The sequence below is a fragment of the Plectropomus leopardus genome, chromosome 22, assembly GCF_026936395.1.
Source record: "Plectropomus leopardus strain MGB_pleo_1.0 chromosome 22, ASM2693639v1, whole genome shotgun sequence".
Classification (NCBI taxonomy): Eukaryota; Metazoa; Chordata; class Actinopteri; order Perciformes; family Serranidae; genus Plectropomus; species Plectropomus leopardus.
In genome coordinates, this window is record NC_142197.1 from 2,533,794 (window position 1) to 2,558,664 (window position 24,871).

General features: G+C 42.0%; 1 protein-coding gene and 1 long non-coding RNA gene across 24 annotated transcripts in view; both read left to right on the forward strand.

Annotated features, from left to right (window-relative positions):
- celf2 (cugbp, Elav-like family member 2) overlaps positions 1-24,871 on the forward strand; it is a 282,005-nt gene that overhangs the window by 231,674 nt on the left and 25,460 nt on the right. For 7 of the 23 annotated variants that reach the window (XM_088072822.1, XM_088072819.1, XM_088072820.1 and 4 more), the window contains 3 exons: positions 11,251-11,502; positions 15,080-15,143; positions 24,220-24,354. In XM_088072822.1, the coding sequence (XP_087928948.1) occupies positions 11,251-11,502; positions 15,080-15,143; positions 24,220-24,354 (451 nt within the window). The remainder of the gene's footprint in view (positions 1-11,250; positions 11,503-15,079; positions 15,144-24,219; positions 24,355-24,871) is intronic. The other 16 variants (XM_088072830.1, XM_088072831.1, XM_088072832.1 and 13 more) reach the window with 3 other exon arrangements.
- On the forward strand, positions 16,517-21,576 carry LOC148185829 (uncharacterized). Its single transcript, XR_015775550.1, has 2 exons — positions 16,517-20,140; positions 20,197-21,576. It is a non-coding gene; the product is annotated as an uncharacterized LOC148185829 (long non-coding RNA).

Consider the following 24,871-nt stretch of genomic DNA (forward strand, 5'->3'; position numbering starts at 1 on the left):
TCTGTAAAAGTCACGACTTACTGTACTCCCGAGGTCGAGCCTGGCCACAGTTTCGTCACCCTGTCAGTCGAGTGGCTTGAGTCTGAATTGGCTGCACGTCAAACTGTTTATTTTGTTCACAAAAACTTGAGTCACTGTGTAAATTAACAAAAATACTGTAAATGACCCAGTTATGAACTCGTCTAACGTAAATCAGCCCCTACAAAAATGAGGGGAAAGAGAAACAACAACTTGGAAAACCATTATTATCAACTCAACTCTTATTCAAGCCATCTGCTTAATTTAACTTTTATTTAAACCGAGAGATAAACACTTGTTGAGAGTCTGTTTTTGAGATCCCTTTTTCGAGAGTGTCCTGGCCAAGACGGGCAGCAAATAACACTGTTTCAGATAATCAAACGAGTATTTTAGCTGCTGAGCAGCAGTGGGTCCGGGCCGAGCATCTTTAGCAGCAGGCAGCAGATGAACTGAAAGACAATGAACAACTCAGCATTAAGATGTGCTTTCTGCATCACATGAGGCTTTAACTCACAACCTCAGACATCAAGTCACTATCCCGGTGCCAAGAGAGAAACCAGACGGCTTCACACTATGACTGAGCCGACCACCAGGGGGCAGGATATCAGCTGTCTGTGCATGGAAAGGCGCATTTCAAACTGCTGTCAAAAATTCCCTAATCAAGACTAAACTGAGAGTTTGCAGACTTCATCTGGACAGCAGAGATGTTGATCATTTATTTTTACAAAGATTGTTTTGCTCCAAAAGGGAAAAACTGATGTTTAAAGAAAGCCATTTTTCCATAGACTGCAGTAGTTCACACGAGCGCAGAATTCAAAATGCCGTCAAAAAATTCAGTTTTTTAGATGATATTCTAAAATATTACACACTTTCTCTACCATGACAGCAATGTTTTGTCATTTTTTTCATAAACCATGATGTTTTATTTTGCAAGAATTTGCAAATATATGTTTACAGTCAAACATTTTGATGCATTGTTTCGATAAACCAAAATTCTATGTGGATCATTTTAGTAGGATAATCTGAAGACGCCCTGTAGCAAGTTTGGGGTCAGTTGAGCAAAAAACTCGGGACGAGATCGGTTTAATGAGTTTCAGTTTTTGATAATAAACAGTGAAGTATACAAAAGTATTGTATTTGATGTCATTTTGGATTTCATGGGACTATCTGAACTGTAGTTTTTAGTCCATGCAGATTTCTTATTTGAAGCCAAATGTAGTGTGAGGAGTCCCGTCAATTCGGTCCAGTGTCTGAAAGGACAGACTTTTTTGGTCACAGATTTTCCATCTAGAACAAACTTTGTCAGAAAAACTGGCACAAAAAGCAGCACCTTTTGACACAACAGCCACAACGTGCAGGTGGCGTTACAGACCTCATCAGCTGCATGGCGACCCCGGCGGCACCATAATGGGGACCCAGCCGCGGCTCCTTTGTGCTCCCCTGGTTTTGGGCCGCCTTTATCGACATTGTCAGGCCGGTGACAAGGCGGGATGACAGGGACCATGATTGGGAGCGAATTACACAGTGTAAGACGAGTGTGAGTCAGAGGGAGAGAGACAAAAAAGTGGTAATAACAGGCTGTGTTTGAGAAAAGAGACGAGCGGCGTCCCCCCCCCCGTAGCCCCCTCATTAGGGCTGATCATGATAATCATGGCTGCTATTGATGTGCTGCGACCCTGACGTGGGGGAAACGCATGCTCCTCCCTGCGCCTGTGCGTGTGCAGTGTGTGTGGGGTTTTTCTGTTTACGTTGTCACTCGCCACCAATATCAGTGAAGTGTCTGTGTTGATTTATGTGGCCGAGCAGCGGCAGCATGTCCGTCTGTCGTTCTGAGTCGGAGGAGTGACACTCTCCTCTGACGGCGTTAAGCTAGAATTATCCTCAGTCTGAGCAGTCGTCTGCCACAATGGGCCTGGTAAACACCGCCAGTGTCCCTCGCTTTTATCAGGCACACGGAAAAAAAGCCTTAAACCATAACACAACGATATTGCAGTGGACAATGGCAAAATACCTTCATTTCCATTTGAAAACAAGCTGTCTAGCCCCAGGCGGACCCAAATTGCCGCAACCGTTTGTTAATGTCCCTCAGTTTTGCAATTTAAAAGTAATTACTTCGGGTCCGTATGAGGGAATGAGGTCTGGTAAATAGAGTTTGGTTATTGTCTTGGCTCTATTGCACCCCACTGTCTTAGATAGAGCAAGATTGTGCGCACGTGTCACAAGGAGAAAAAGGAAAAGCGGCGGCCCGGGCTCTCCATTCGCTGATGGCGCTGTCACTGTCATATCCATTCTCATTACGCCGTGACATTCAGGTACACACCGGCACACACATCTCACCCAAACATTCCCTGAATGTCAGGCCGTAATGAAAGTGGATATGAGCGAGGCAGGTAATTCACTGTCGAACCTCTAAAGCACAGATACTCAACTTACGGCCCGTGGGCCAAATGTGGCCCCCTCAACCATTTTCTAATTCACTATAGAAATAAAGTGATTCACACTGGGAAATGTGTTTGTACTGTTAGTACACATAAGGAGCCAGAGTGCATGAAACAGCATCAAAATAGAGGCTGTTTATCAAAAAAAGTGGCAGTGGAGGATCTCCCACACCCCTCAACAGAGGTCATAGCTTAGACCTTAATGTCCTAAAATCCAAGAAATATCCTAAAATTCTGGGAGCTACCTAAAACCCTACAAATGTCTTAAAATTGAAGAATTGTCCTAAAATCCCAAAAAATCTCTTAGAAACATTGTTAAAACCTAGAAATGTCCTAAAATCCAAGAAATATTTGAAAATCCTAGAAATTTCCTAAAATCCTGAAAACATCCTAAAATCCTACAAGCGTCCTACAATCCTAGAAATATCCTTAAAATCATGAAAATATGCTAAATCCTTAAAACACCCTAAAATCCTGAAACTTTCTAAAATCCTAGAAATGTCCTTAAAATCATACAAACATGCTAAAATCCCCAAAACATCCTAAAATCCTAGAAATGTTTAAAATCCTAAGAAGGTTTAAAATCTTAAAAACCTTTTCAAATCCTGGAAATTACCCGAAATACTAGAAACCTCATTAAATACTAGAAACATCCTAAAATCCAAGAAACGTCCTAAAATCCCGGTCACACGTATGGGGCTGCTGCGATTGGCCCCTGGCCTCCTGTCGTTGTTCAGGAGTGGCCCCTGAGTGAAGCAGGTTGAGCGTCTCTGCTGCAGACTCACACGCGGCTCCATTGTGTTGTATTTGTGCTTTACATTATTCGCTCTCTTTATAAACTCTCGTCTATCGCTCTGCTCCCTCTGTGCGGCGCTCCATCAACACCGATTTCTGTTTACGCCTCTCTTTTTTCCCCCCACATGACACCGGAGACCCACTCGCACATTATCCTGCCCTCACTGCGTGCTCACACACCCCCGCCGCCGATGCGCGAGCATTCAAGCGCATGTCGACGAGAGCTTAAGTAGAGCATGAGAGACAACGGAGCAGTGTGTGTGTTTAAACAGCGAACAAACACATCTGTCAACTGCAGTGAGGAGAGGAGACGGAGAGGCCGACAGCGGAAAGAAAATATTAGATTAGATTAATGAGGGCTGATGCTGTACGAGACATTATGTAAAGCCGCACCAGCGTCTGTCTTTTTAACAGTTTCACTTAAAGGAATACTTCACCTGTAAAATCCTCATTTGTATATCAGTGACTCACCTCGTGTTATCTTGAATTTGGGAAGAAAACTTTGTTTTTGTCTCATGTAATCTAAAAAAAGCTGAACGATCTTCGTCTCACTCCCAACTCGTCAATTCCTGATAAAGAAAGTCCTCATTTTGGGTTGTTTTGTTTAATCTCTAACTTTTGTGATCAAAACTGATCTGAGGTTCAATCTTAAGATTGTTCTGTATGTAAATATATATAAATACATAATAGATCCAGAAAGTTCTGAATAATGTAGAAAAAACAAAAAAACATCACATTTCGAGAGGATGCTCTGAGTAGTTTGTGAAGCTCTCTCTGTGTTTCTGATAATGCTTTGTACTCGGTGTGAAAGCTTTTTGTATTTCAGCTGTTTTGGGGACAATAGGTTAAAACAAAAGTGCACAAAGAACTCTGACTCGGTGTTCTCACTCCTACAGTGCTTTCCTTTTAGCAGCTCCAGATCACCTGCTCTGACATTTAAAGGCTATGTGAGCGGCAAATAAATGAGATGGAGAAGGTTCAGAGCGCATAAACTCTCTTGAAAGCTACGAGAGATTGATTTTCAAGGTAAACGGACCGGAGCTTATAAGTTCAGTTTGCGTGTATGCGTCGAAGCATTTTGGGAGAGATGGGGAAGTGATGTGTAATGCTCTCTTCACGGTTGTCTCGGAGATTTGGCTTCAGGGAGCGCGGTCGGGTTTATTAGCCGAGCGAACTCCTGGTTAAGTCGATCACAAGTCTCTAACTTCTGTCACAGACAAAAGTTTAACTTTTCCAGCGTGTGAGACGAGGTCAGAGCACGGCGCGGAGCAGCTGCTGATGTGCTTTCATGTACAATTATCCATGTGATGCAGTATCTGTTTGAGACTGCAGGTTGTCACACTGTTGGAGGACTCGTGTCAATCACAGCAGTGGAGCGGTGTCAGGACATCAAACGTACAGCACACACGAAATGTCTCGTTTTAAAGGAAAGATTTATGACCGGGACACTCAACGCGCTTCGCTTTAGGGCCGCTTTGGCAAAATGACAGAAGGCCAGGGGCCAGTACAAGCAGCCTCATATATGTTTCTAAGATTTTAGGACATTTTTTAGGATTTAAGGACATTTCTTGGATTTTAAGATGTTACTCAGATTCTAGCACATTTTTTCTAGGATTGTAGGACTTTTTCCGATTTTATTACATTTCTAGGATTTTAAGGCATTTCTAGAATTTTAGCTGGTTTCATGATCATTTAGTTCATTATAGTAAAATATAAAGTCAGTTTTAAGTATTGCGGGGGGTAATCTCTCTGCTGTTGTGTAGAAAACCACCCACGTCTCGTGTGCAGAGTGAAATCAGACTGTGGTGTCTCATAGTTTGAAGGGGAAAGGCGGATTATTGACAGACTTCTCTAAACAGACAACACGAGTTTGTTTGGCTGCACTGTAAAAAAAAAAAAACTGTTTTGAAACTAGTGACCACAGATGTCACCAGTTATAAATCTTTAAAAAAAATTATAACGTTAACAAATGTTTCTGATATTAAAATGAACAATACAGTGAGACTTTCTAAAATTAACTACAGCCACTGTATCCCGACTCTCACATATTCTCACCACCCAGGAGGCTTATTTTAGTCGGTTTCAGAATATCTGACGAGCCAGTTAATGTTTAGAGGTATTTGCCGCTGATGGGCATCTGTGAATACTCTGCCGCTGGGCGCAATTACACCGCATGTTGTGCGTAACTAAATTTTGTAAACCATCTGATTTGTTTTCAATTGGTCACTTTTGAGCACAAACAGCAGGGGGCAACATGATGACTCTACCTCTCTATGGGCACCAAAATACCTCACGAGTCCCTTGTAGATTGTTAACACATAATAAGACACTGAATTTATTAACAACAGGCACACAAATGTTTTCAAGCATAAGAATACACCTTTGTAGTCATGAAAAAGTTGTGACTGAAATGGTCTCTGGATTGAGATATTTTGAAAATAACATGCCATTAAATGACTGCTGGTGGTGGAGCATCGATTTATTTTTGATACTATTTCTGGAGAGGTTTTTGGGTTGTTTTTTTTTAGCTGCAGACAGTCTCCCATGTTGCACAACTTTCACATCTTAAGAAAATAAAGCGCTCAAAGTCTCACAGGAGTCTTTCTCACCAGGAGACATTTCTACAGGGAAAACACTACATTTTTGTCTTGTTTTTTCACCGTTTTCTGACAAATCCTCTACACAAAAATACCATTCAGGGATACATATCTCTGCAGCATTTATCATAAAGCTTGGATCATTGAAGTCACTGAAATATGGATGGCATAAATCTTCCTTTATAACTTGTGCAAACACAAACATTTGATCTGTGCCAAATGTTTGATGCCCTGACATCACGCCACAACTGTGATTGACACGTGTCCTCTGACTGCATGACAACCTATGGCAGTGATACTCAACATAAGGCCAGAGGGCCAAATCTGGCCCCTGATAGGGTGCCAGGTAGCCCCCAACAATTTTCACAATAAAAATACACACACTGGGGATTGTTTTTGTCACTTTAGTATACATAAGGTGCCAGAGTGCATAAAACACCAGAATCATTTAGCTAAGCCTCTCATGTCCTAAAATCCTAGAAATGTCCTGAAATAAGAGAAACTTGCTTAAATCCTAGAAATGTCCTTAAGTCCTAGAAAAGTGCTAAAATCCTACATATGTCCTTGAGTCTCTCAAATTTTAGGACATATCTAGGATTTTAGAATATTTGTCAAACATCCATAAGTCTTCAAAATGTCCTAAAATCCTACAAACTTCCTACAGTCCTAGAAATGTCCTCAGATCAGAGAAACATCCTAAAATCCTCAAAATGTCCTAAAATTGCAGAATCATGCTAAAATCCTACAGATGTCTTAAAATATTAGAGATATCTTAAAATCTGAGAAATCTAAAATTTATATTGCAGGAATAATGCAGGAATAGTCACAAAAATGTGTTTTGAGTTCATGAAAATGTGAAGTAATGTAACTTAAAGAAGCATGTAATCCTTTGTCTTTTATGAAAACTCGAGAAAAAAAAAAGGGTTACATGTTTTTTTTCCGTGGACGGAAAGGTTGTTTCATCCCATTTGTGGCTGATTAGCACTATAGTCACACAGTGTTTGATATGAAAGTTCAAGCTGTTGCTAATCTATGATGAATTATTAAAAATCCCCCTACGGTCAAATCAATGATGATTTGTTTCTCTGAGTGAAACCAACAGATGGCAGAAGCCGCCTCGTTCCCTGCACGTGTTTTCATCATTTAAGGGCAAAGTTGCCCAACCGGCCAATCGCCTGAAAACTTTAAAGTGCAGCCCGGTCTTCAGGGAGAAGCGGCGGCACCGAGCGTAGAGGCCCCTGGCCCCCCGGCCCCTCTCCCAGGGCAGGACTCTCATTCTGGGCTGCATTTCCCCGCGCTCGCTGGGTGTCAGCTGGAGTAATGAGATATTTAGCAGAGAGGTATAGGGAGCTCCTGTCTCAGGGGGAATCGACTGCAGCGGCGGGGCCCCAGACTGACACGCTCTCTCCGAATGCAATTCTCCCATCGTCTCCTCTCCTTTATCTGTCGGCGGTCACAATAAAGAGGCAAAATGACTGCTGGAGAGATGGAGTAAATATGGCCGAGCAGCCGTCAGGCAGGAGACATGCTCATTCAGCTGATAAAGTCGAGCCGCGGCCACAGAGGAGAGGCTGTCTGGTCACACACATACGAGCGTACAGGTGCACTGTAAAACATGAGGAACATGTAGGCCAGTTACCGGATGAAAATGTTGTTGTCGTACATTTCTGCAAACCACTGACACTTACATTTCAGAAGTGGTGCAGTATACGAGCTGAATATGTCATCAGGTGGACAGGACACATCATGGCATTTCCAGCAGGGTTTGTAACGCCAAAAGCAGGTGGTTTTGTAGCCACAGTGCAAAATTTCTAGCCATTATTGTGGCACCAAAAGTAGGTGTTTTTTAGCAAGTCATTGAGGCATTTTCAGCAGTGATTGTGCAGCCAAATTTGGATGTTTAAGCACTATAATGCAGCATTTTCAGTTGTTATTGTGGCCCCAAAATTGAGTGTTTTTAGTGAAATCACATTTCTAGCCATTATTGTGGCAACAAAAGTAGGTGTTTTTTAGCAAGTCATAGTGGAGTTTTAGGTAGAAATAGTGAAACCAAAATCAGATGTTTGCAAGCAACATTGCTGCATTTTTAGCTGTGATCGTGCAACCAAAATCAAATGTATTTGGTGTCACATCTTGGAATTTCCAGCCATTATTGTGGCACCAACAGCAGGGTTGTTGGTTTTTTTGTCGTTTTTTTTTCGCAAGACATTACAACTTCTCCGGCGGGGATTGTGCAACACATTCGTTGAAATTGTGACCCAAAATTGAGTATTTTTAGCAACACATTACAGCATTACCAGCCATTACTGTGGCACCAAAATCAGGTGTTCTCGAGCCATGACTCTGCCACTAAGGTTTTTGTGCCTTGACATGACTACACATCCACCACAGCAGTGCTGACACAGAAACATTACATTTCAAATTATTTGCTATACAAATGGAACATAACTAAACATATAATGCCAAAACTTTTTCTGTCTGAATGTGAGGAATATGGATCGAAAGACATACCAATCAGTGTAGTAAACATGTTTTAATGAAGAAAAAATTAGCCTTGAATCAATTAGTTAAATCTTTGAAAATTACATAAATTTTTTGGTGTTTATCAGGCATGCCGAAAACGAATTACTCCAACCTTCACTAATATACATCATAAACAAGTTTTAATGAGTTTGGAAGTGATGTTAGGGGGGAAAACAAGCAATTTAAAGATGTCACTATGGATATTTTTCCACACTTTTTAGCGCTTTATAAATGAGATCATCAGTTAATCAAAAAAGTAATAAATGAGAGAAATTTCTGAGCATCCGTCATGAAAGTGTCTTTAAACTTCCTGAGCTTTTGAATTAATGTTAAATTGTGTAGATTTCTGTTTCACTGGCACAACAGAAGAATAAATACAAAATATGTGTTCGCCTCGAGCACCAAATGTGCTATAACCACTGACTGAGGGAACGAAACGAGTCCTTTATGTAAACATGATAAAGACGATTTGTGTGTGAGCATGTACAGCAGAATTGCAGCCCAGTGCATGCTGGGAAGTATGCTAATCAGCTAGCAGCGTTTCTGCTTATCACTTGATAATGTGTTTGAAGTTGTACAACTTCATTGATCTAAAGCTAAAAGTTGAGTGGATTTTACTAAACTGACACTTTACAGCGTACACACTGATCTCATACATGTACCTGCACACACACACACACACACACACACACACACACACACACACACACTTACACTTACACTTACAAACACTTAACATATGTCTCAGCTCTGACTGTGTGCCGCGCTATCTGCAAAGTAGCCAAATCCCTTCTCTCCCCTGCCGAGTGCGGATCGTGCCTCAAACTAAATGTTTCAATCAAAAGGTTTTTATTCCCCTGTGGCGGATTGCCTTTGTTTCGAACGGATTTGCCCCTAGTTAGGCTTTGATTGCAGCGTGTGAGTAATGGTGTGGTGTGATAGATTATGACTTGCCGTTTCAGCTTCGCTGTGTTTCAGCCGTCGCTGCAACTTTCATCAGTTGTGTTTTGAGTTGTGTTTTCTGCTTCTCCGTGTGTGACGGTTAATTCGTCTCTCACACACACACACACACACACACACACACACACACACACACACACACGCTGCTGCTCTGTGGAATAGAAATTCGGACAATTACATTCACTCCGTCTGATTGTCCAGATCTCTAAATCTTCCTCTTGCCCTCTCCACCTCTCTCTCTCTGGTCATCCCAATCAATCTCTCTCTGCCCTCTTTTACACACTCTCTCTCCGTCTCACACACGCTGACACGCACACACACATCAAGTCTCTCTTCATATGAGATGATGAAATAGTTGGAGAACTCAAGAAATCTGTTTCTGGTGAAACCGTTCTGGACTCAGAGATAACTGAGCCCTTGTGGGGGAAAGAAGAAAGCCCACTGGCTTTAGAGTCAAGTTTCCTGTGTGACTCCGAGTGTGTGTGTGTGTGTGTGTGTGTGTGTGTCGCTGAGTGAGTGAGTGAGTGTGTGTGTGTGTGTGTGTGCGTGTGTGTGTGTGCATCGTAAAAAAAACTTAATTTTCTTGCCTTTATTGTATGCATTATGTACATAAGTCATTTTTATGTTAAGGTGCGTTTTCTCCTCGTTATCAGTGTGCAGTAAAAAGTCAGTGAAAACATAAACCTGATTACATTATTATCTTTTTCTCTTCTTTTTTCCTTTTTTCTCCCCTCACTTTTCATCCCTCTCAACTTTTCTTTCATCTCTCCTTTTTCTTCTCCTTGTTTCCACCTCTGTCCTCTTTCATCTTGTTTTCTTTCCTCTCCATGTTTTTATGTCTTTTCCTCTTTTTTCTTCTGCTCTGCTTTTCTCTTTTTTCTTTTATGTTATTATCTTCTCTCTTGTTTCATCTGTTCTCTTCTTTTCTTTTGTTTCCCCCTTATGTCTCTTTTTCTCTTTTTTCATGTTTCTTCCTCTCTTTTTTCCTCATCTGTCCTTTCCTCCTTTTCTTTTCTTTTATCCTGTTGCTCTTCTTTTTTCTTTCTCCTCTCCATCTCTCTTTATTTTTCACTATTCCTCTCTCCATCGTTTTTCTCTCTCTCGTCTTCTCTTTTATCCTCCACCTTTTCCCTCCTATGTCCTCTTTCTTTTCTCTCCTGTTTCCTCTCTTTTTTCCTCTCCTTTTTGTGTTTCCATTTTTTGTCCTCTTTTGTTCGGTCTCATTTTTTCTTCTGTCTTTTACTCTCCTATCCTCTGTTACCTGTCTTCTCTCTTCTTTCCTCTCTTTTTTCCTCTCCCTTCTTTATCCTCTGCTCTTCTCTCAATTTTTTCATCTTTTCTCCGCTACTGTCCATATTTTTCCTTTTTCTGTCCTCGTCCCTCCTCTCTTCTCTTCTGTCTTGTCTCCTGTCCTTTCCTCTGCTTTATCCTCTTGTCTTTCCCTTTTCCTTTTTTCTTCTCGTTTATATTTGACCCTCGTGTCTCCTTCTCTCTTCTATCACTTTCTCTCCTGTCCACTCTTGGCCCCCCTCATTCTCCTCTTCTCTCCTGTCTTGTCTCCACTTCTCCTTTCTCCTCTTATCTCCTATTTGATCTCCCTTTTTCTCATCTGCTTCTCTCCCCTCTCTCTTTTTCATTTTCTGTCCTCTCCCCTCCTCTCTCCACTCCTCTCTTCTCTCCTGTCTTGTCTCCTCTCCTCTACTTTCCTACTCCTCCACTCCTGTTCTCTCCTTTTTGTCTCCTTTTTTCTCCCCTGCTTTTCTCTTCTCTCCCTTTTTCATCTTTCTCCTCTACTTTCCATATTTTTCCTATTCTTTCCTCTTCCCTCCTCTCTTCTCTCTTATCTCGTCTCCTCTCCCCCTCTGCTTTCTCCTCTTTTCTTTCATTTTCTCCTCCTCTCTCCTCTCCTCCCCCTGCAGGGCTGCTCGTCTCCCATCGTGGTGAAGTTCGCCGACACGCAGAAGGACAAGGAGCAGCGGCGTCTGCAGCAGCAGCTGGCGCAGCAGATGCAGCAGCTCAACAGTGCGACCACCTGGGGGAGCCTGACGGGCCTGGGTGGCCTCACCCCGCAGTATCTGGCTGTAAGGAGCGCCGCCGCGTCGCCCACCTCCTCCTCCACCATCACCTCCTTCTCCACCCCTCACTACAGCCCCGTGGCCAACGCCGCCACAGTCAGTGCCCCAATCCAAAAAACCCTGAAAAATCCCCAAACTCTCTCTCGCTGGCCTCCTGTCTCCTCCTCCTTTCTTTCTTTTGTTCTGTAATTCCTCCTTCAGCCCTCTGTCCTCCTCCTGGGATTGTAGCGCAGCGAGGAAATGAGGTCTCTGAACAGAGGCTGCCAGGAGCCGATAATATACTGTGTGTTCAATATCTCGAAAATTTAACACCAGAAAGAATATACAAAGACAAGCCTCTTTTCCTGCATTTTATTCAGAGCAAGGAAAATGAATTTCTCTGTACAAGGACGCATTCAAGATGATTTTTTAAAATTGTCTAATCATTTTTGGCTTATGTCAATATCACAAAATAACTTTCTTTACCCAACCTAGAAATTACTTTTATGCACTACAAAAATATGTTCTGAAACAAATAGTGCATAGTAGATTTGAATAAGTTGGGTTTTTTTTCTTTTTTGGTGGGTTTTTGCGAGTCACTGTGCTGTGCAGGGTATTTAAAGGGATGTTTTGGTCCCCAGATTTTGCTGCGAAGTGAGTGCTCTTTACTGTCACACCAGTCTTTGCAGCTGCAGACATGCAGGCAGCAGCACAGAGGTGAAGAATTGATGAATTTACAGCTAACAGCAAATTAATACGATCCCGTTTCTGGCTTTTGTTGCGTATTTACGTGCCTTTGTTAGCAGCGTCGGCTTGCTTATTATATAACATTATTTCGCTGTTACGCCGAATGCCCCGCGACACCGGTTCAACATTAAAGCATTGTATGGAAAACAAAATAGCTCCAAAGTTGGAAAATATTTATACTGAACATATTTGCAAACATGCACAAACAACCTTTTTTTAGTTGTTTTTGTTGCAACTTCCACTTCTATTGCTAAAACAAGATTAACATCGTATGGTTGTGTTTAGGAAATTCAAAGCAGTAGGTTAACCCTTTGAAACCTGGAGCAGATGCCTTTCATGGGTATTTAAACTTTTAAAAATTGAACAAATTGGTCTGATTAAGAAAAAAAAGAAGAAAAAGGCATTGTGCAACTTGATAAGAAATGTTCCACAAGTTGCAAGAAATTAGCAGATTTAGAAAATTATTTTTACAAATGCAAGGGGAAAAGTTTTTTCAAAATCATCATAATTATTAATTTTAAAACTATGTTACTGAATTATTATAATTTTAAGCACTTGGTTTTGGTTTATTTTTTCTTAGTAATTTTCAGGTAATTTTCTTGAATGTTTTACTAATCTGTAATTATTAGGTTACAAAATTATAATATTTTTTTTAAGGGAAAAGCACTTATGTTGTTTTTTTGTGTATTTTTTTTGTTTCATTGCCCACCTACCTCTATACAACTTTTTTTGAAAGAAATCAAGCCAGTTTGCTCAAGTTTCAAAGGCTTAAAGTTTGGGAGAGATTCTGGTCTTGGTTAAATACAGAAAAAGTCAACAGTGACAAATGACAGGATGTATTTGCTCATCCAGTATTTAAATAAACCCACAGTCTTATCCAAAGTGGTTGTGTGGTCGAAACAAGACAAGGGATGTAAACCTCAGTCCTGTCCTTTCAGGGTTTTTTTTCCAAATTTAAACTTTCAAAACCATTAAGACGTATAAGTTAAAGTAATTTATGTTTCTTGAAGTCTGCATTCAACAGAAAGAGAAAACAAATCAGGACATTCTGCAAACATTTCCAGGAAAAGATGATCTTTAAGACTGTGACATAATGAGCAAAAGAATTTGCATTCTCTCCCAGATTACTAACGGAAATTAGAGGGAGCGTCCAGTTTCCGCTGGCAGAATTACAGTCGTATATAAACATAATATCCGGGACACAGGGTTGCCTTAGCGATGTCCTCACTGGACTTCTGTTTTATTTCTAATGAAAACCATGTGCTCTGTTTTAATATTCAGCCCCGTTGCCAAAAGAAAATGCTGGCGTTGCATGTTTCTGCAAAGTTTTTTGTTTTCCAGCAGCTTTTCAGCTGGTTTTTGAACAACTTTTCAGCCCCTAAATGTGGGTGTTTTTAAGAAACCTGTCACTGTATTTCTAGCACCATTTAAGGCATCTACATTATCATTTTTAGGGTCCCACAACTGTTTTTCCAGCAGCATTTTAGCCCCAAATTATGGGTGTATTTATGCACCCGTCACTGTTTTTCCAGCGGGGATTGTGCCCCGAAAAACTGTGTATCTTAAGCCAAGAGATGATGTTTTCCCAACTTAACTTTGTGGTGTTTTTGCCTAAACCTAAAAACAGATGATACATAACGTGCAAATGAAACATATAAGTGGTTAGCAGAAACAAACAATGCCTACATTTTTTCTGGCAATTGGTTAATAAATCCACATCTTAGCTAAGTAAATATTTTAAAACCCCATGAGACTGAGGGAAAAATGTCACAAAGCTAAAAACATGATTAATGTGAAAAACAACGAGGAGGAATCACATTTTAAAGTCTTTCTTATAGTGGTTAAATCATCAAAAAGCCAACATGATTCAACCACAACCGTCTTCATCAGAGCTTAAAAAACATGCATCTCTGTTTCTGAGCTCAGTATGTCTGTTTTTCTTAGCTCATGAAAAAGTGACGCTTCAGAAATAGATTTTTTCACAGGACAGTGACAATGGAAACAGTAGTTAAAAGTGAGGCTTTTCTTTTGGGATTGTTCAAATATATTTACTAATTGTGGTAAATTCTTGGGACTTTTGTGGCATTAAACAAAGAAGCGATCTAAGCTGGGGACAGAGCGGGGCCCCTGGGAGTCCACTGATCCCCAATTTGAGAAATCCTGCAGTGGAGGCTCGGCTGCACAGCATCTGAGGCCCTCATCGGTTGATTTGTTTGATTGGGGGATTTGTTAGGTTTTTTAAAGTCGGGTTCAGAAGCCTCATTCTCCTCCTGCGGTCCCTCTCAGAGACTCCGGACTCTTCTTGTTGAAAGTTTCGGCACTAACCCCTGACTCATCACTCTTAACTTTCCGAATTAACAGCCCAAGCTCCCTTTTAAAACACTCAGAAATCTAGAGATTTGACCCTCAGTTTGTTAGATCCGAAGTGAAATGAATGCCTTCTTCTCAGAGAGGGAAAACAGAGCTCAGCCACACAAAACACCTTTACTGTATATTGATTTATTTTAGTGGAAAAAATCTGAATTGGGCTCCAAGATTTTTCAATCCTCTTTTGAAGAGATTATTCTGGAGGAGAGGAGGGAAAAATCGCACACACAATAGGAACAAGATGTTAATTTGCTGCTAATTCAAGTCTTTGAAGGATGAGTTTTTGACAGCATCAGTATTCCACTTTTGTTTTGGAATCTAATTAGTCGGCTAGATTAGAGCTTTCATGCTCAACTTGTCTGGAAGAATCATGGCGGAATACAAACAGCGTTTGCTTAGAGGAGAGATCAAACTATATTAGCAGCTCATTTACTCATCGAGCGCTCAGGCAAAAACCACATTGCTAAACCGCTCATTACGAGTTTAGCTTCTCAGCGTAGCATTGTATTGACGTGTATTAACTGTATCCACGCGGCTCACTTTCTTTCTCCCTCTTCTTTCTTTCTTTTTTTCCCATCAGTTGCTTCAGCAGGCAACCTCCTCCGGTAACCTCGGAGCCTTCAGCGGGATCCAGCAGATGGCCGGTGAGTCGAAAAATCATTTGATAAACTCTCCCGTAACCGCGATGGACTCTTTGTTGCGCCTTTTGTTTTTTTTTGTTCGCAGACTTCTAAAAGAGGACCAAAGAGCATAACAGATGAACTCGCGTGGCGGAGTAAAGAGAGATCTTTTGCCCTGAAGATTTATTAACCGTTGCTAAGAATTGTCTTGATCTTTTAATGAGGCCAGACAAGAGTTGTGCCCTGGGCGTGTAACAGTAGCACCGAGGCTTTGCCGGGGATGGATGAGTGTAGAAGAAAAGAGGGGGGAAGGAAAAGAAAAGAGGAGGGGAGAAAATGGTTAAAAGTGAGCTTGTTTGGAGGATATTTTGCTCTGCAGGCTGGCGCCATCTACTGCTCTTTTACAGCCGAGGGTCTCTGTCTTTCTCTCGGTCATCTGCACTTTTCCTTTCATCAGGATTCAGCAAATTTCTGCCTTTTAAACTCATTTTCACGACAAACTCAGAAGCTGATCTTATCTTTTAAAAACTAGGAAAATAATTACCTCTTTGAATTTATGTATCTAGCCTCATAGCCTCAAAACTAGTAAAAGTAAATATACAATTAGTCTTATTTTTCTTTTGTATTTAGTTACTAAGTTTACTTAAAATTTAGTTAAATTCACTTTATTTTGTGAAGTTGTTGCAACTTAAAAATGACAGATGAAATCAACTTGTTCTTTGTAAGCGATAGCAACTTAACTTGTTACCGTTTGAAACCTATGTTGGCTTTATTTCTGTCAAAAACGGAAACATTTGCAAGAAATTTGTATAAATTACAAGGAAATTACCTGAAAATTCTTTAAAACAAAATAAAAAAAGTAAGTAAAACAAAAATCTGTAACATAATTTTAAGATTAGTCATATTTACTCACTTTTTTCAAGGCAGTTGGTCTCCTAGACATTTCTAAGTAACATCAACTTGTCACAGTTTTTAAAGACTGAAATTAAGAAATTAAAGGTTACAGAAAATCAGCCTATTTCGCACTGGTTGTAGTCGGTGAAATACGCCAAACTCCATGTGGTTTGAATAAGAAAAAGGACACAAAGAAATAGGAAATAAAGTGGTTAGGGACACTTCAATTCTCTTAAGTGAAGCTGACGCAATAAAAAATGCATATTGTATTAACCCAGTTCTGTATTAATCTAAGCCCTGAGCGTGCCAAGACGCCTCCTATTAAAAGTTGAACGAGATAAAATCTCCGTCTTAAAGAAATATAATTTTTTAGGGCTTAAAATTTAGGTTATTTAAGACTTTCGGGCACCCGTGGATACTCGCTCTCATCATCTCTGACTTCTTCTCTCTTTCCATTAAACTCTCCTCCTCTCTGTTTATTTTAAGCCTCTTTCTTGCAGAGACTCTTGCACCTCCCTCCCTCCTCATCACACTTTCTTCATCTCACCTTTTACGCCTCCCTGCAGCCTTCGCACTCTGTCTGTTCTGTCCTGCCCTCCTTCTCTCCATTTTCTACTCCGAGTTTCTAACTAAGGAGTCAGCTCTTAAAATGTTGGCATTGTGTTTCTGCAGCATTTTCAGTTTTTCTATTTTTTCAACATCTTTTCGAGCACAAAACATGGGTGTTTTTTTAAAGCCCCATTGCTGCTTTTCCAGCTGCTTTTTGGCCTGCGAATGTGGGTGATTTTTAGCAACCCATTGGTGTTTTTAAGCTTTTAAGCTCCCAAATGTGTGTTTTAGGGACCTGTCACTTTTTTTCAGCAGCTTTTAAGCTGCTAAACGAGGTTGTTTATAGCGTACAATCTCTCTTTTTCCAGCAACTTTTCAGCCAGAATGTGGGTGATTTTTAGCGGCCCATCGCTGTTTTTCAAGCAATTTTTCAGGCACCAAATGTGGGTGTTTTTTAGTGTGCTGTCACTGTTTTTCCAGCTTTTCAGCCCCAAAATGTGGGTATAATGTAGGAACACATCGCTGTTTTCTCAGCAGCTTTCAGCCTGCAAATGTGAGTGTTTTAGGGGCTCATCATGGCTTTTTTCTAGTGGTTTTTCAGCCCCCAAATGTGGCTGATTTTTAGAGACCCAGAGCTGTTTCTTCAGCAATTCAGCCTGCAAATGTGGGTGTTTTTAAAAGCTCCATCACTGTTTATCCAGCAGCCTTTTAGTGCCAAACCATTGGTGTATTTTAGGGAACCGTCACTGTTGTTCCAGCAACTTCTCACCCTGCAAATGTATGTTTTTTTAGGGCCCGTCTTTTTTTTTCCAGCGGCTTTTCAGCCCCCAAAAAATGGGTATGTGGGTATTTTAGGGACCCATCAAAGATTTTTAGGGGCTGTTAAGGCACCTAATGGGGGCCTTACAAGGTTCCATCACTGTTTTTCCATCAGCTTTTTTAGCATGTAAATATGGGTGTTTCTCCAATGGCTTTTCAGCTACCAAGTGTAGCTTTTTTTCAGGAACCTGTCACTGTTTTTTCTGCAGCTTTCCATCCCAAAATATGGGTACAGTGTTTTTCTAGCTGCTTTTCAGGCACCAAACGTGGGTGATTTGTAGCGACCCATTGCTTTTTTCAGAGGCCTTTTGTGTCTCAAATGTTGATATTTTGGGGGCCCTCACTGTATTTCCAATGACTTTTCAGGCACCAAACACAGGTTTTTTTAAGCGACCCCTCGCTGTTCACCAGTTGGGATAGCGCCTCTAAAAAGTGGTATTTTTTTTAGCGAGACATAGCTGCTCTTCCAGCAGCGATTCTTCTTCCAAAACTGTGTGTTTTATGCCAAAACACAATCTTTTCCTGCCCATAACCAAGTGGTTTTTGTGGCTTTTCCTAAAAACGTGTTAACCTCGGGGCTCCACTACATAAGAAATGTAACATATCAGTGGTTTGCAGAAATGCCAATATTTTTTCTGGCAATTGGGTAACCGAATTTGCTATTTCTGAAATTTTAACTGACTCCTCTGGCCTCCTTTTCTTTTCTATCTTTCTGTGAGTTTCTTACTGACGTGTCAGCTCTTAATTGTACGCTGTTTAGTCAGTTAACGCAGGAAAAAACAGGATAAGGAAACTGCCAGGACGCTGTAGCACTACCTGAGTGTGATGGGAGCTTCTTAAAGTGGCGAGCGCCGCCTTGTATCCTCCAGTTTTCTGTCGTGTTCCCTCGAGTTACAATGCCTCGCAATTTCCCTGTGGCTGATTTAAATTTTTTGCTCACTCTGCTGTCGAGCTCAAACACACATTTCCTTACAAACACACGCGGATAAATAGGCTGTGGGATTTGGAAGCGAGGGCGAGTGACGGCGCCTGAATCTGGAGATCTGTTGGTCCTCCATCTGCGCAGGAGGGAGAGCGAGGGAGCGAGCGAGCGAGCATTAGTGATTGGCAGGAGATGTGACACAGCTGAATGACATCTGGTCCCAGTCTTTAACACGAGGAGCTGCAGAGCTGAGAGGCTTCAATTACACCAATGAGCATTCAATTAGACGCAGCCAACGCCAGCCTGGTGCAGCCCAGTGCTGCCATACAGGCTGCGTGGAGCGCACACACACACGTACACATGCATCCTCGCACACATATGTGCTCACAGCGGCTCACACACTCACGTACCATCTGCACAGCCCGGATACTCCGACTCTGATGTGGAAAGTATTTGTCTCGTACTGTCTCTCTTTCTTTGCCTCCTCTCTCTTCGTGCGGCTTCATCTCGACTTTATTCCCCTCTAACCCGGTTATTTTTACATCCCGCGCCTTTTGTCCTTACGTCTGTCTTCAAAATGTACGTTCAATGAGGGAGATAACCTTTGACAGACGCGAGGAAGAAATGAGGTGGAGCTGCTTTGAGTAGACGGGGAAGAAAAAAGAGGCAGCAGAGAGAGGGTGTGGAGTCGTCTCTGTCATGAGGCAAAAAACGAGAATAAAGCGAGGTGAGGAAAAGATAGAAGAGAGGAAAAGGAAAAAGGAAATGGAAAGTAAGGAGTTGGGAATTGGACAGGAAGGAAAGAAATAAAATGAAAGAGGGAGAAAAAAGGAAGAATGGAAGAGGAGGAAAGGGGGAGGAAAAGGAAAGGAAATAAAAGAAACCAGATGGGAAAAGCAGGGGGTCAAAGAAAAGGAAACGGAGAAAAGAGAAGGAAATTAAGAGGAATTAGGTATGGAGGTTATGCATTATGGAAGGAAGGCAATAAAGCAAAAGAGAAAAAAGAAAAAAACTAAAAACACAAAAAGAAAAGCAAACAAATTGAAATAAAATGGAAAATGTCCGGAAGTCTTTTCCCTAGACTTTTTTTTACTTAATTACTAATTTCTTGTAATTTGTAGAACATTTCTTATCAAGTTGCTCATGGCTTTTTTTTTGCACCAATTTGCTCAGTGTCTAAAGGGTTAAATACTTGTTAAAGGCATCTGAACGCAGCACAAGAAAAGCGATGTCACTCCAGGCCTCAAAGAGTTAAGTAAGGAAAGAGAAAACAGAGTAGAAGAGGGGAAAACAAAGGGAAGAAATCGAAAAGGAAAAAGAGCAGGTAGAAGGACAGAGCGGTGAAAGTGAGGGGAAGGACAGAGCGGTGAAGGACAGAGCGGTGAAGGACAGAGCGTTGAGGGACAGAGCGGTGAAGGACAGAGCGGTGATGGACAGAGCGGTGAAGGACAGAGCGGTAAAGGACAGAGCGTTGAGGGACAGAGCGGTGATGGACAGAGCGGTAAAGGACAGAGCAGTAAAGGATAGAGCAGTGAAAGTGAGGTGAAGGACAGAGCAGTGAAAGTGAGGTGAAGGACCGAGCGGCGAAGGACAGAGTGGTGAGGGACAGAGCGGTAAAGGACAGAGCAGTGAAGGACAGAGCAGTGAAGGACAGAGCAGTGAAAGTGAGGTGAAGGACAGAGCGGTGAAGGATAGAGTGGTGAGGGACAGAGCGGTGAAGGACAGAGCGGTGAAAGTGAGGTGAAGGACAGAGCGGTGAAGGATAGAGTGGTGAGGGACAGAGCGGTGAAAGTGAGGTGAAGGACAGAGCGGTGAAAGTGAGGTGAAGGACAGAGCGGTGAAGGACAGAGCGGTGAAGGACAGAGCGGTGAAGGACAGAGCGATGAAAGTGAGGTGAAGGACAGAGCAGTGAAAGTGAGGTGAAGGACATAAAAACAGCAGAGCGGCTCTCCTCCTCTACAGTAACTATTTGTTTGCCCTGTAAACAAAGTGAAGTGGTATTAAACCTTAAAATGTTGCTGTGGGCCGATCCGAGCGTCTGCGCCTAAACTCGTCCTCTCAGCCGCTTTCCGAACTCTGCGAGGGGGAAAAGGCCGTCCAAATAAAAACACTCTTTCTATTATAATAAAGAGCCGTGAAGAGGAGCTCGCACAAACGGCTCTCTGCAGAGAACGAGTCCGCGTGAGCCGCTGATTCGGCCTCTCGTCTCGCTCACGCGGTGCATTTTGAGGACAAAACGCGCGGTCTGAATTAGTGCGAGATTCAGCGTCAAGCTGTCGAAGGAACGACAGCGCCGTTCTGTTTTATTCCCACCTCGTGTAGAAATAGAAATCCATTTTAGCTTTTGATGTTTTGCAGAAAATTGGAGAGAATCGCTCTGAAAACAAGATTGTTTTTTGCTTCGCTCGTACGTAAACACAGATGAGTTTAAAACTAAGACAGTCACAAGTCAACACGCTCATTACTGCAGAAACACTTCCTGCCGCAGCAGCTCGACACTGAAAAATAACAGAAACTGGCCTTTTTTAAACATATAATTAACCCTTTGATACCTGAGCAAACTGGCTTTATTTCTTTCAAAAACAATAAAAGGGGGCAACGAGCATAAGAAAGAAAAAAAAGCCCAAAAACAACAAAAAAGTGGTAAAAATTACAAGAAAATAACCTCAAAATAAGCAAAAAATCAAATTAAAAAAGGAAAAAAGAATAAAAAAATGACCTAAAAAGTGCTAAAAAAATTACTTTTTCTCTGCAAAGTAATTTTAAATGTATAACTAAGAGAATCCTAATTATAGTTTTCTGGAGATTTTCCTTGTTTTTTAGACACTAATTTTCAGATAATTTTCTTGAAGTTTGCAGTTGGACATTTTTTGCGAAGTTCCTTATTATGTTTTTAGAGAAATCAAACCAATATTTTCAGATTTCAGAGGTTTAAATGTTTTAACTTGCTCTGCTCAGGGGCCACTTTTACAAAATGACCGGAGGCCAGGGGCCAGTCACAGCAGCCACGTACATGTTCCAAGGATTTTAGGACTTTTCTAAGAGTTTAGGACATTTCTAGGATTTTGGGACATTTCTAAGAGTTTAGAACATTTCTGGAATTTTAGGACCTTTGTGGGATTTTAGGACATTTAAAGGATTTTAGGACATTAGGGTCTTATCTAGCACCTCTGTTGGGGGTGTGGGGGATCCTCCACTGTCACTTTTTTTGATCCACAAGCTCTGTTCTGATGCTGTTTTATGCTCTCTGAGACTAAAATAACAAAAACTTTTCTCAGTGTGACTCACTTTATTTTTATTATAAATTAAAAAATTGTTGGGGGGGCCACCCTGCACCGTGTTGTGGAGCAAGATTTGGCCTGTGGTCCATATTTTGAGTATCACTGTGTTGGTAAAAGGCGTCTGAATGCAGCACGATAAAACCGATGTGGTGTTAAACGGTTAACCAATCAGAAGTGTGAATCCCGGTGATGAATCCAGCCTTCTGTTGTCATCGGCTGCGTTCAGTTTCGGTTGTCTGGGTGAAGGATTTCTGAAACCATCCACCACAGTGTCAGACGGGATGGATCCTCTTCATGGTGTCCTGTTTGTGTGTGTGTCTCTTTGTGTGCGTGTGTGTGTGTTTGTGTGAGTGCGTGTGTGTGTGTGTGTGTGTGTGTGTGTGTGTGTGTATTCCCATGGTACTGTATATACACACAGACTGTATATACGACACATACACCTCACATTGACAGTGTCCGCCCTGTAACGAGCTCATGAGTGAGAGGAAGCTGCTCTGTGGTAAGACGGACGCCTGCTCTGATGACTGATGCTGTTTCTGCTTCATGAGGTTTCGCCTCATAATCTTCTCACACTCGCATAAACACACACACACATTTACGCAGTGAGGTCAGAGGTTTAGTTGTACTCACAGAAGGTGTTTTATAGCTTTTGCTTCACCGTCATTTGGGTGTCGGCAGGTAGTCATTAATTGTGGTTAAGTACAGGCCTGTATGTTAATGCCAGCGAGCGGATCATCGGTGAGGAGAGCGCAGCCTGCAGGCGTCCTCGACCACACTGTGACCGCTCACACCGGCACCGTTTCATGTTTTTGAAAAGCCAAAAGTCTCAATCATGTGCAACTCCGACAAGAGCCTGACTGATACCCGCAGCTTAGTCAGAATGATATGTATTTTACTGAAAATTTGGTCACACTGCAGTTGCTCTTATTTAAATAGATGCTTTTATATTTAATATAGAGAGTTTATGAGAAATAGATAAATGAGAAGTATTTTTAAAAGTAATAGTAATAATGTGTGTATTATGCTAGAAAACAAAATATATGTAAAGAGAAAATAGAAAACATAATTCTTTTTTTTAATGCATAAGTATGTGCAACAAACTAATATTCTATATTTTATAAGCAAAGTGTAAAATGGGATTATAAAGAAAATAAAATTGTAGTTTTGTTTTTTTTTAATTAAATGAATACATAAAAATGTCAAGAATTTGAATCTATTATATAAAAAATAAAAATAAGAGAAAGAAAAAATTCTAAGAAATTGCATAAATTAAAAGAATGAATTGCCAAGACATTGGATATATTATTTAAAAAAAACATGCCAAGAAATATATAATATGTAGTAGATCTCGCTACTATAAAAAGTTAAAAGAATTGGAGTCTATCAAAAAAAAAAAAAGATTTTTTTGATGCAAAAAGCAAATATCCACAAATATATCCATATCTGATTTGATTTTATTTTATTTTTTGGATTATTTGACAAGGTTCAAACTCAGATAGAAAAGTAATAAATTATCCAGAGTTCGCCTGAGATGCTTATATTCATCAGTTATCTGCAGACAGATGTTGAAAAAGCACCTTTAGGCATCTCTTATGCTCTTAAATTTTAATATCGGCCTCTAAAGTCCCGCATCAGTCAGGCTCTTATCGTGACCCAGGATTTTAAATATGTAGATTTTTACTCCTCACTTTGACTTTTGTTTATATGAACACAACTTAGCGGAGAAAAAAAAAGGAGCTTTAGTTGAATCTCAAGTGATATAATTGGCAAAAAAACAAAACAAAGCCTGGATAACTCGACCAGGAAAGTTCTCCTGTATTTTTCGAGTCTTCTCCGCTGAGCTTTCCTTCGACTGAAAAATATAAGTTGAAGTAAATCGGTGAGATAATTTCTGGCTCCGGAGCAGCTCCGCCTCAGAGAGACGCAGCAAACCTAAACACTGAAACAGCTGCTCTCTCTCATGCAAACACGCCTGGGACTTATTAGCAAAATCAGCTGCTGTAGTTTCTCTTCACACGCCGCAAGTCTTCAGAGCGCAGAGAGACGCTGCTGCAGGGATACTCAACTTACTTTGCTCAGGGGCCACTTTTACAGCGAGACATGAGGCCAGGGGCCACTTTTACAGCTAGACATGAGGCCAGGGGCCACTTTTACAGAGAGACAGGAGGCCAGGGGCCACTTTTACAAAGAGACAGGAGGCCAGGGGCCACTTTACAGAGAGACAGGAGGCCAGGGGCCACTTTACAGAGAGACAGGAGGCCAGGGGCCACTTTTACAAAGAGACAGGAGGCCAGGGGCCACTTTTACAGAGAGACAGGAGGCCAGGGGCCACTTTTACAGAGAGACAGGAGGCCAGGGGCCAACAGCGGCAGATACAAACTTAAACTTAAACTAGATTTTAGGACATTTCTCCGTAAGTTGAGTATCACTGCACTGTAGAGCAGAGAACAGCAGGATCACATAAACTCAGTGCAGCAGGACACCCACACTCTCTGTTGTTCATGTCCACCTGGGGACACCAGCTCGTGTCCAGTCCTGTCCTCTGGTGCTCTGTCCCGGTCCAGCCAGGCGACGCCGCCTCGCCTCAGCCTCGCTCCCCAGGTTTGACACCACCCTCTCTGGCTCCTCTCTCCAGGTATGAGTGCTCTGCAGTTGCAGAACCTGGCCACTTTAGCAGCGGCAGCGGCGGCGGCCCAAAACTCGGCCAGTCCCTCCACCGCAAACCCCCTGTCCACCAACGCCGCCTCCTTGGGAGCGTTGGCCAGCCCAGGTAACACCACTCAGGTCGGGGGGTCCGACGCCGGGGGGGGTGGGGGGCAACGCCTGCCTTCGTCCTCCGCTCTCCACCGTTACCATTACCAGTGTTGTCGCCCCATGAACCCCGGCACTCCACCGCCATCACTGACACCATCAGCCCGTCACCGACACGCCTCCATCGCTCAGCCCTCCGTCAGTGTTGTCGACCTTCTCTCTGGCACATTCCCATGGTGTGTGTATCCACCGTCTCCGCCTCTCAGGCCTCCATCTTCACACCGAAACCATGCTGTTGTTGTCGATGCGCTGCGTCCTCCTTGTCTCTGAACGGCCACGCCATCCCGTCATACGCGCACTGTATCTGTGTGTGCGTGTGCATGTCTGTGTGTGTCATGTGCTCGTCACGTCTTTTACTCGGAGTGATTTCTGTGTTTGTGCCTAACATCACCAGCTCCGACACCCACGCAGCAACTTTAGGGCGTTTTTTTCCGGCGGTCAGGTGTTGTTTGTACACATGGGCGGATTATGAGACG